A 12577-nucleotide genomic window follows, 5' to 3' on the forward strand; every position below is an offset into this window, starting at 1 on the left:
GGAGTTGGGGGAAGCACCTTGGGTGGCAGTGGCTGAAGAGAATGCTCATTAGGCGTCATGTCCTCAATAGCTTAATCCCTCTTTAGCTCTAGATGTGACATAGCTTTCATCAAGAAGGGAAGGATTTTTATTCAAGACAACACTAAGGGCATTTGAATCAAGGCGGTATCAGTGTAGGTAGCTTTCTGTTGAGGTGGGCATCTCAACCCTATTATTTTATGCATTGGTTTGGACTTCTGAAAGGTCAAGTGAATTTGTTTTTGTCATTTGATTCTTGAGGCAAACTTGTGATATCTATAGATACTTTTGGGGTTGCTTTTATATAAACTCTCTCCAAACCTTGCTCAAAATATTTGCTTCTTGCTCTTCCCCATAGGTTCATAGGTTTGAGCATAACTTCTACCAAAACGCCAATATGTTTTCTCTAATTTGCTACAATTTTGTTTGTGCCCTCTCATTGGTCACTACATCCTTGTTAGGTGCTTGATTAATGTGCTGAAAATCAGCCCATTGATAAGCTTGTAAAGGCTGCTGATTATGCTGTTGTAACATCTCAAAGTTTTTTGGATATATGCATGCCAGCTAGCAACAGTTTGACCATTATGTGTGAGGAAGATTGGGCAACTAGGAGTATGCATGCTTCTTGGAAAGAGGGTGTTATAAAATTGATTCCGAAGGTATTGTCACCTTCTGCTCTTAAGAACTGTAGACCTATTTCTTTGATGGGCAGCATGTATAAAATTTTTACAAAAGTGTTGGCCAACAGATTACATGAGCACCTTTCTAATATTGTTGGACCTGCTCAATATGGGTTTTTGGAGGGAAGGAATATTCTGCATAATATCTTGAGTGCGCAAAAGGGGATTGATTATGCCCAATGCACAAATTAAGAAATGGCCATGATTGAGGTGCACTTGGAAAAAGCCTTGGATAATTTGGAATGGTCCTTTCTTGCTCCTCTTATGCAAATGATGGGATTTGGCCCTCAGATGTCTCATTTGATGTACATTGTCAACACGGATTCTTCTTCCAGATTAATGCTTAATGGTGTTATCACATTTTGTTGCAAATGGTGATGTGGTGGGTTTGTTCGTGCCTTTAGCACAACATTTCATTGGTCAAATGGATTGTTCATCCTGCCACACGCTTGAGGTCATCCCAAGAAATTAGGTGGCCTTGTGTCTCTCCAAAGTGGTTCTAGGGATTTTCTTTAACTTGAGGATGACTATATGAGTGATTATTAACATGTGGGTGCTAATAACCATAAGAATTAGGGCCTCCATTTACATGATTGTTCCCAAAAAAATGTTGCTGCCCAAAGGAATTGTGAGCTCCACTAGAATGACTATGTGAAAATCTTCTCTCTTCAAATCTTTCTTCGTGTGGAGGTTGATTATTTAGCCTTGGCTGATGATACGTTTATGTTCATAAAAGATGATAAAGATAATTTTTGTAAAGCAATGGATATATGAGACTTAATTGCACTTTCTTGAAGGCTTGCAAAAATTCAGTTCTGAAATCTACATGTGCCATGAAAACAGGCTGAATGTTCACAAACAAATGACACATAAGGCTGAAATGTGTGCACACAACTGGTAGGACAAAAAATTTCATTTATCTTGGCTGAAAATTGATTATTGCAGACATTCAGGTCTGAAATCTGCATGAAACAGGCTGAATGTTCACAAACAAATGACACAAGACTGAAATAGTGTGCACATAACTGGCAGGACAAAAAATTTCATATATCTTGGTTGAAAATTGATTATTGCAGACATTGAGGTCTAAAATCTGCATGAAACAGGCTGAATGTTCACAAACAAACGACACACAAGGCTGAAATAGTGCACACACAACTGGCAGGACAAAAAATTTCATATATCTTGGCTGAAAATTGCAGACATTCAGGTCTGAAATATACAGAAAAACAAGCTGAATGTTCACAACTGAAGGTTACCATTTGAGTAGAGATCTTTCAGCGTTACTGAGTGAGCACGAGCTGATGTGCAGCAGTTCAAGCTGATTGCTTCAGTTCCAGCAGGTGCAACAGTAGGAGAGTCCAAAATGAGCAGGGGGAGAGACGAAATATGCACGTACGTGACTAAGAAACACAGCCTGTTTTGGGGGTTTTACCTTGCCCGTTCCTTGTCTCGCAGAAACGATGTTTCCCGGAAATGGAAATGGCTAGAAACGGTTGTCCCGTTTCTGGGCACTAGAAACGCCATTTCTGGAAACTATGGTAAGGGCAACACATGAATAAATGCACATCAATCACGCTTACGAAATCCTTATCATTTGTTTTTTATCTCTATTGTTTCATGCTTCTCTCCCAACAAGACTATTACAGTTTCATGAGTTTGCCATGGATTCACCAATTGATTTGTAGCCCTAAGGACAAGAGATTACTCTTGGCTTTGATGCAAGTTGCTTGCCATATGGCTATAAGAATGCCACACCTACCATTATCACATCCCTTGCATCAACTAGTATTTTCATTACTCTCAAAACTCTGCTCAAAGGCAATCCCATGATTTGAGCTTGTTGCAATCCACAAGGCTAAGAAATGGGTAAGGGCAACACAAGAATAAATGCACATCAATTAGGCATGCATGCCATTTTTTTCATGGTTCCATCTTCTTGGAGGCTTGCTATTCTACCAGCATGGTGGCTTCCTCTCCTGCGGCGATTATGCAGCATCTCTCTTGACGCTATCATGGCGGTGTCTTCTGTCCTCGCTCTTTTAGTAGGGATGCTTCATCATTTTCATCCACTTGGTTCTCCACATCCCATACGAAGATGGATATCCTCAAGCTCTTTTTTCCTCTTTGGTCTCCATATCTAGGTTGAGAGGGGTTTCCTACCCTTCTTGGTATTCTACATGTTTCAGGACTTGTCTTTGACATCGGCTTTATCCCCTGTTGTACCTTTCCATATGCAATACATGATTTCAACATCTTTGTACCAGGGCACTGGGATAGTTGAACAATTTTCCCACGAGGGAAATTGTCCAAGTGGCACTTGCTGCATGAGCATTCTTCAACATGTAGTATACTATGTATCCCATTGTGCACAACAGCACTGGATGGATCCTAGGCGGTTTCTATCGGGCAAATTACACCACCATCCTTCTTTCCATGATACTTCATCACCTTTCCCTCGTCATCAATATCCTCGAGTGGCTAGGTAAGCTTGTACTGTTTTGTGATTTATTGGGTGTATCATTCCTACTCGTTTTTTCGGTCATCATTATTTAATCGGCTGCCACCCCTAAAATTAACTTTCCACCCAAAAAAAGCTCAATGTGGTTTCATCCACCTGTATAGGGCTTGGTAGGCCATTGGGTAGCCAACGTGTACTCGTTATTTGGTGCCCTGTTCTCTTTGTGGTGACTACTTGGATTTCCTAGGTAAGATAATCATCACCTCTGTAGTCTTGGTAGTCCATTGGGCAGCCAATATGCACCCTCTGTCCAATGCTCGAGCTACTTTGGAGTGGAATGCCTTGGGATAAACATTTCTAACCTTCCCTTTTAGGCTTAGTTGCGGGCCCAAGAGGGGGGTGTTGAGCTAAGACATGCTTCACAACTGATTTGCATTTTTAAACAGCACTAAAACATGCTTAATTAATGAAAAACACAAATTTGGTGTGCGGTTTGATAGAGTTTGAGTGGTTCCCCAAAACCCTTATTTTTGGGGCACCTTTCAATATCTATAAATAGATAGGATGTCCACCATTCAATCTCATTCTTGCAGTGCAAATTTCACCCATCAACCTTCACCCACGTAGTGCTCTACTCTTTGCGATTGTTGACACTCCTTCATCAGGCCTTGTAGTCCTTGATGCCTTCCTCCTTGGCTTTTGCCCATTGTCTGACGCCCTTCTTCTTGCTGCATTTGGACTCTTATGCCATCACCAGCACACAATCTGCCTTCTCTTGCTTGCGATATCCTCCATCGGCTTGCATTTGTACACTCCTCCAGCTTGCGTTTGGACATTGCCTCCTTCAGCTCGTGTTTGGACACTCCTCCCATAGATGACAATTGGCAGTGATCTCCCACACCTTCTAGCGACCTCCTGTTGGTTGCGTTTGGCCTTCACCCTACATGGCAGTAGTTGGCAACCTTCCTCCTCTAGGTGGCCCTTCTACTACTGCCTTTGCGCCTTTTTTCTACTGCCCTCATCATTAGGCATCATCGTTTGCAATCCCCTCAAATCTTAGGCACTTTGGTGATTAGCGTTTGGTATTTCCCACACTTTGATACTTTGATAGGTGGTCATAGCACTTGGGATCTATCTTTGGTGGATGTCACTCTTCAACATTGCATTATTCTGCCCTCAGTCTTAAAGTTGTATTTCATGGATCGTGGATTATGTACTCAAGAAGACAAAGTGGAATGGTCTTCATGACCTCATGAATACTTCTAAGCATCAACTTTCCTTTTGATGGTACTTATACATGCAGTCTGTGTGTGTAATTGTACCTGGTTATGCATGCTGATAAGGCTTTCAGAAAAATGCCAGTTTTGGAGGGTATACATAGTTGCACTTGATGCTTTTTTGCTATCCACACGTGCCTGATGCAGTACATATAAATGACTGTTTGGGTTTCTGAAGATAGGTCTGTTGTTTTCTAAATGGACATAATTGAATCCATAAACTAAAGTGAAAGTCATGCAAGTGATATATCATTTGAATGATTGACTTTGTGATTTTTAATGCAGGTGGTCTTTCTGAATCAAATAGTACTCAGCAATAGAGGAGATGGGCCAAAACTCGCAAAAAGACTCATCGATATCTACTTTTCTCTTTTTGAGGTGTGCCTTCTTGAATCTGGTTAATTCTTTCCCATGGGTAGATTCAGTTGTCTTTTAGTTACGGATCTGTACCTGTTTGCTTGTACTTTGGTGAGTCTTTAACTTTTTTCTTGTGCTATAGTCCACTGAGTGTTAATAAAAGGCTCCTTACATTGTTGATGCTTCTGTTGGCAGGGAGAAAAGTGGTGGTTTTGTGTGTGTGGGGGTGTGCATGTTTGTGTGAGATTGGAGTGCTATCTATAGCAAGTTGCTGCATTCACATTTGAGATGATCGCATGCTGCAGAGACAATGCCACTTCTCTTTTGGCATTGGCTTACCACTATAGTTGTTTTGGATAGGCTTGCTTAGCAGTTGAACACTCCAATCGAAAATTGTTGCATTACGCTTGCCCCAACATTTGAGATGCTTGTGTGTTACAAAGATAATGCCACATCTCTTTTGGCATTGGCTGGCCACTAGAGTTGTTTTGAATAGACTTTCTTAGCAGTTGGTTGCCAAATATATTACACAAATGTTTGGAGACACTTTTTTGCGCAATTTGCAGATTTTCAGTTTGCCTTTCAGAATACTTTAGGTTCTATTGGGTCAGATTTTTGGCTTTGTGGACAATTTAGTGCATTCTCCGAGTTCAGTCATTTCAGAATAAGTACTTTCAATGCTGACTGCAGCACTCTTTATATTGTAGTGTCATGAAGTCTATTCTCCTTGTTTATTGATGAGATAACGAGCAATGATTTCAGAGAAAAAGTGTCTCGATCCAAACAGCATTCATATACATATACATGGGGTATTTGTCATGTTCCGCATAAGGCACTCTTGCTTCAATTTGGTCTTTGCCAACATGCTGCAAAGGTGGTAAAGAGAGAGAAATAGACGAAGGAACAGAAGTAGAAACTTGTCTACCATATAGTGAAGTAGGAGAAATAGGTTGAAAGTATGGAACATACTTCAAATCTTGCTCTCCAAGAGGGGGCCCCATCCCTAGTGGAGGTCTCCATGGCCTTGCAACATCATCAAACTTATGCACTAAATCTGTTGAGAAAGTACGAAATATACCTTCTTCATGTAGCTTTTGTTTGAAGGCTTGTTGATGTAACTCTTCGGATTTCTTTGCTTTGTGAGCCAAGATAAGCTGCAACTCCTCATTAGTGATCTCTCCAATGAAGTTAGAAGGATCTATTGCTGTGTTGGAACCTTGCAAAGTTGGTAGTGGATGCCACTTCTGCTAAGTTCTTGGCATAGGCTCTTTTGGGGACTGAGTCGGTGTAGATGTATTTGAACTTATCTAACCTATTGTGGTTTCTTGCTTTTGAGAAGAGCTTTTAGATCAAGGTCTAGGTTTCTTTATAGAGAACCTAGCTCTAGTACCATGTGGAGAAATACCCTAACACAAAAACTCAAACACAATCGTATGATAATAGCACAAATTGATAGAAGAACATAGTTAGGGTTAGGGTAACATAGAGACAATGAACATAGTGAATAAGAAGCTGAATATATCTAAATAGAATACCGTGCTCATGCAGCTAACACACTGTGCAGTGAAGGAATACCGCCCTAAAATCTGGTGTCTTGAGGACTGGGACAGAAAGTATGACCTGGAGAGTTTGTTGTACTTTGATGGATCTCGAATCGTATCGATGCAGTCTCCATGAGCGTCTGGCAGCAGCAAAGACAGCAGTAGGAAGCTGGATCACTGCTAGATAGGTAGAGGAGAGAGAAAAAACTGTAAACACAACAGGTTGTAGATGATGTGGCAAACTGGCGGCAGGCTGAACTGCGAAACACAGCAGTCTGGGATGACATGATGACATGGCAGTCAAGGCAGCAGCAAAGTGGGCAAAACACAGCTGTTTGGGCAGTCTACAATAGTGTACAACAGCACTAGGTGGCGAACCATGTGCAGAAAACAGACCGCCAGCACCAAATACAAAGTTTGAGATAGGTAGATTGCAGGCCATAACTGCTAGCAGCAGCAAACTGCGAAGGAGGGCTGGTAGACAGGTGCCAGAGGATGGGAGACAATGAGAGGTAGCTCTAGCTGAGATGTCCTTCGTGAACAGGATGTGGACAACAAAACTATGGCACTTGCAATATTGAAAAACAAGGTTCTTTGAAGGGGAGTTTAGGTTTAGCCTATCTATATATAGAAAACTTGGGACCGCCCAAGTTAGGATTTTCACGTGGGACATTGAACTCTCTAGGACCACATTAGTTTTAAAGAAAAGTTTTAAATTCATTAATTAACTTGAGTTTTGGGGCTATTTAAATAATACTAATTATGTTTAGCTCAATATCTATTGCATCTCCAAAACTGTCAAAGTACAGTATACTCTCTAGCTCATACTCTTTGCCCCTTTGAGACACAAGAGTTCGAGGTCAGTATTTCACCTTTGTATAGTATGTACTCAGTAAAGAAACCTAGGCTTTTGATTTGAGAGCTCATTATCAGAAACATGTTCATAGAGGGAAGACGACTTCAAGCACATCTACATTGCTTCAGTCTCCAATGCCCTCCATGCAAAGACCCAAGTAGGAGTGGGCTTCGCAACTTGCTCCGCAAGGATCTAACTTAGGAGGAGAAACATTGAACTACCATAGAGTCCACAGACCTTATGAGATTACATGAGTCAAATTCCATCTTATTCTAATGTATTGGGCTCAATAGCTACTAATAGTACATAAACCTTTGTTATCCCCTTAAGATTTGGTGCACAGACCTATTGATTTTGCACGAAGGATGGACACTCCACATGGGGCAAGCCGTTCCATAGAGAAACCAACATAGAGTATTTCTATAAGTTTTTCTTCTCTTACTTTTGTTTCAAGTTTTGCTTGCAGGGTTTGTTTGAAGTAGGTGAAACTTCTTATTCTTCATTTCCATCTTCATCTATGTTTCATTTCACCCCTTGCATGGACCCACGGCTGCGATGACCTTCACTCTTCTTTTGCATCTATCCGCTCTTAGAATGTGAAAAGGGAGATTGCACTTGATGATGGTTCATGCAATCTCGATTTTTACATGTGAGAGTGCGCAACAGAAGGACCATGAACAAGGAGAGATAGAGGGAGAGACATCAAGAAGAAGAAATGGAAGGAATTTGCATTGACTGAATAATGAATGCTGAATACAAGGGTGGATTGATTAGTCCTTGCATGCAGCCCAATGTGTCAATGATGGCACCAGAGCAGGCTGTAAATAATGATGGCAGTAGCACCATTGGAGATAGAGGAGTATGCTAGAGACGGAGGGGCGAATCAGCAAACTTGTAGAAGATGACTAAATCTGACCAGCCAGCCAGCTAGAAGTAGCTGAATAATGCCAAAACTGGCTGACCTGATGCTGTCCGACCAGGTGCCACCTGGCTGACAGCAAATAAAAATGCCGAAAATTGCACCTGACATGGCAGAAAAATCCCCGGAGTCAACAAGACAATGTCAGACAGGGTGTCACAGGTTGGGAAATGCAAAAAGTGCTCAAGAAACTCGAGAAATGTAGACAAATACTGGAGCTCCCATGTCTTTGTCAAACTCTGACAAGAGATCACAATCAAGAGATAATAGACTGACAAGAGTAAAATAGGCAAGCTAACACCCCCTTCTCAAATGCTGGGAGTGTTTGAAGAAGAAGAATGGAAGGAATCTGCACTGACTGAATAATGAATGCGGAATACAAAGGGAGGACTTATCAGTCCTTACATGCAGTCCGAGGCCTCAGTGAGGGCACCAAACCAGGTTGGAATTGATGATGGCAGCAGCAGCATGGGAGATGGAGTGAATCAGCAACCTGCAGAAGATGACTAAATCTGCCTAGCCAGCCAGCGATAAAGGCTGGATAATGCCAAAACTGGCCAACGTGATACTGGCCGATTGGTTGCCACCTAGCCGACTGCATTGAAATGCAGTCGGCAGCATATAAAAATGCTGAAAAATGCTGCTGATGTGGCAGAAAAATTTTCGGAGGCAGAGCAATGTTCGACAAGGTGGCATAGGTTGGGAAATGTAGAAAAATGCTGTTGATGTGCCAGAAAAAATCCGGGGAGGCGGAGTGACAAGATGGCATAGGCCTGGGCGGCAGGAATGCGGAAAATGCTCAAGAAACTTGAGAAATGACACTAAAATGCCAAAGCTCCCATATCTCTAGTAGACTTTGACACGAGCTCGCAACTAGGAGAAGACAGACTAAGAACTCTAAAATAGGTAGGCTAATAGCCTCGACAGGTGTGGCTTATCTCTTGAGCCTCTTGGACTCATGGGTGGTTGTAGGGGCAGTGATGGGGGTGGCTGAAGTGGAAGGGGAATTAGAGGGACCTATGAATCCCTCTATAGTAGCCGTTGGCATAGCCGAAGTGGTTGCCGTTAGTGTGCATATGTCAGAGAGACTATCTCCTCTTAAGCTTGTGCCATACTAGTGGAGACCTTGTCCAATGCCTTCGAAATGGAGGGATATTTCTTGATGATCTCATCAGCCAGCACTTGAGGGATCTTTGGGCATGGAGCAGATTCTTCTCCCATCTTGGACAAATGGATAATAAGGCATGTCACGTTTTTTTGGACCTTGATGCAGTACTTGCAAGTCCAATGATAATCATTGGTAGGGTTAGTGGCATTCTTAGGGTGTGAGGTATGCAAAGAAAAGGCTTTCTGAATAGCTTTAGGCATGGTAATAGACTATAGATACGACTCAAGAGTAGATAGAGGTGGTAAGAGAGATGTACGTGATAAGAGAGGTGTAGATAGAAGTGGTAAGAGAGGTGGAAGAGGATGTGGTAACCTGTAAGATTAAAGAGCGGAAGAGAAAGAGCAAGAGGATGATGGAAGGAAGAGGAAGAGGTGGGAAGGGAGGAAGAGGAAATAGAAGAAGGAAGATGTGGAGGTGAGCTTGAGAAAGAGGTGAAGCTTTGAAGCTTGAAAGTTGAGGCTTGAGGCTTGAGGCTTGGGAGTGATTTAAAGGCTTGAGGGAGATTTAAAGGCTTGAGGGTGGAGATGGTAGTGGGAGAGGGCTATTTATAAGTTGTTCGAGCCTAGTAAAGGCTAGAAGACATCACAAAGGGGCCCAAATAGTTTTCAAATAGTTGGAAAAAAAATGGTATTAAAATGGGCAGTTACAATGGATTAAAAATTGTCCTATGCACAATGTTCACCTTGATTTGAATAGTTTGGACCGGAGACAGAATCTGGACAGATTTGACCGAATTGGATGAGATGGTCTTGTCTATGGACGAGATGCAAAAGTGACATCCAATACATTCTTGTCATTGATCCCACCATTCAAGGCTTTGTAAGATAAAGTTTTATTATTAAAACCTTGATGTAGTAAGATTTTAAACTTTAGTCAAGAGGTTGTTCACATGAAATTGGGGATTTTGATTTCTTGGTTGAAATTTCACAACTTTTGTCAGTAGAATTTCGGGCTTTTTGCTCTAGCCATCAAATCTCACATCGAATCACTCAAATTCACCAAAGTCACAAAATTTTGGGTCCTCTCCATGGCATTGGAATGCCAAAATATGGCATTGTTATTGAAAAATTCACAGGTATTGGTTTCTCGATTTGGAAGAGGAGGATTCATCTTATACTTATGCGGAAATGTGCATGGAGAGTCGTGTCCACTCGCAAGTCCGAGCATGTTCGAGGGAGCTAGCGATTGCAGCAGGAATGGCTTGAGGAGAATGAGGAGCACACTCACCATTATTGGGCTTGGCCTCTTTGACAACCTTTTTTCATCACCTCGATCTCTCAAAAATAGTAAAAGAGGTATGGTCCAAACTTCAGGATATATATTGGGGAGATATTAATACTTCAATTATTTTTGAAAATGCAATTATTTTTCAGAGACTCTTCAATAGCATCTTGACCATTTTAAGTCTCCTCTACCAAGAATTGACCACTCTCAATAGTTGTTTGGATGACGATGATAGAAGGCTATACTTCTCATCAACTTGATGAAAAAAAGTTTAGTTGCTCTCTATAGGGATACCTTTTTACTTTATATTTATGTCCAGGGGATTTTCTTCAAGGTTTCATTGATAGATTTTTTATTTTAAAAGAAAAAAATACTCTAGGTGTCAAAAATAACAGGTATGCTCTGATACCATGTCAAGATAAGTGACAGTGTAGAGAGAGTATGGTTTGTCGGAAGTAACGTAGAATGTGTATGGGAAACACTGAGAGAGAGGAGAAACTCAGAACCACAGGAAGAGCACGGTGACGATGCATTGAATCATGCTATGAGAAGAAGAGCTCATACAGTGGATCCAAGTTGAGAAGATAATTGCACTGTCTTGTTTGAATGAGGTGGCAGCAGTTGTGGAAAGTTTGCCTAGGGAAGGGAGCGAAATGCAGTCCTCTGGGCAGAGGGTATTGAAGTAATCATTGGAAGGTGAAAGACAACTATTGAGGGAGCAAACTGCAATCCTCAGATGTTGTCGGAGATGTGAAACATGATGGCGAGCTGTCAAGGGAGTGAATGGAGAGCAGCCCAGATGTTGATGCCAAGTGGATAATGATGATGCTAGATGATGAAAGATGAGCCGGGCTGCAATAACCTAGGTCCTAGCAGTCTCTATGACAAATGAGTGACGCTAGGTGATGGAGGAGGAGCCGGGCTGCAAAAACGCAGGCTGTCCTAGCAGTCCTTAAGATTGACGAGTGATGAAATCACTCATGCTCGGTGATGGAGATAGGGTGAACTGTAGAACCGACTCCACCTTGGAAGAGAAGCCACTAGCTCCATAACTCCATGCTAAAAGGAATTTGAAGACCTCGTTACCAAGTCTTGGCTGAGCCTCCAAGGCCCTAATCTAGGCGGTCTTTGAGGATATTCGGTATTAGGAGGAGAAATGAATGCTCGAATACAACCATCCCAAAAGAGTAAATGGTAGGTGACGAACTGCATGATGAGTAGGTGTTCCCATTGAGGGTGGAGGTGCAAGGGCCCTCTTTGATACTGAAGAAGTAGAAGCCCCCTCTAAGGGCAAAGAGAGATCCCTCTCTAAATCCCCCTCTATGAGAGACAGAATCTAAAAACTCATGGATCATGGACTCCAAATCATTTGATGATAAAGGAAGCGCCGCCACTCGTGCTGAAGAAGGTATTTGGGGTATGGAAGATATCGAAGGTGTTTGGGGTATTGAAGATATCGAAGAATTGCCAGAGGTGGCCTCTTGAACTTGAGTAGTTGAGGGTGGGGAAAAGGGAGGCTCTTCCAAGGGTGGGCAACAATCACTGTCTCTTAGTGGAGGGAACTGCGAAGCCAAAGTAATAGAAGGGGTTGAACAACCACTGTCTTGCAAAGGAGTGGATTGCCAAGGCTATGGTATCCAACAATCACTGTCTCTCGGTTGAGGGAATTGTAGAATCACAGGTTGTGGAGGTGGCATTCCTAAAACCCTAGAAGATGTAGAAGCAACATCCGTAGCATATTGTGGCAGTCGTAAGGAGGCCGTGGTACTAGTCAATCCTCCTGTGGCTCGAAAGGGCTTAGTGCACATTGGATGTGTCTTATTGCCTTGAGTATTAAAATCTGAAAGCTGGCGTAGAATAAACTCTGTGGCCCAAAAGGGAGAGCTGGTAGAATGAGTGCATGGGGGTAGATATATAGACTCCAACGGGATAGGGAGAAAAGGTCCATTTCGGCAAGCATCAATGGGGTTCTAGTGATGATGGAAGAGGAGCACCTAGTGGTTTGTCCATTTGCCTGGGGAGAGGTCATAGCACCGGAGTATCAGCCTATAAAAGGGCGGATGGGTGGGAGAGGAA

The 12577-nt window shown here is 42.3% G+C and overlaps 1 protein-coding gene across 2 annotated transcripts in view; it reads left to right on the forward strand.

Annotated features, from left to right (window-relative positions):
- Positions 1-12577, forward strand: part of EDA25 (CCAAT-binding factor) — a 144700-nt gene that overhangs the window by 85402 nt on the left and 46721 nt on the right. For both annotated transcript variants that reach the window (XM_087675730.1, XM_087675729.1), the window contains exon 8: positions 4722-4814. In XM_087675730.1, the coding sequence (XP_087531856.1) occupies positions 4722-4814 (93 nt within the window). The remainder of the gene's footprint in view (positions 1-4721; positions 4815-12577) is intronic.

The sequence above is a fragment of the Lygodium microphyllum genome, chromosome 4, assembly GCF_053477565.2.
Source record: "Lygodium microphyllum isolate KBCC chromosome 4, Lygodium_microphyllum_v1.1.10, whole genome shotgun sequence".
Classification (NCBI taxonomy): Eukaryota; Viridiplantae; Streptophyta; class Polypodiopsida; order Schizaeales; family Lygodiaceae; genus Lygodium; species Lygodium microphyllum.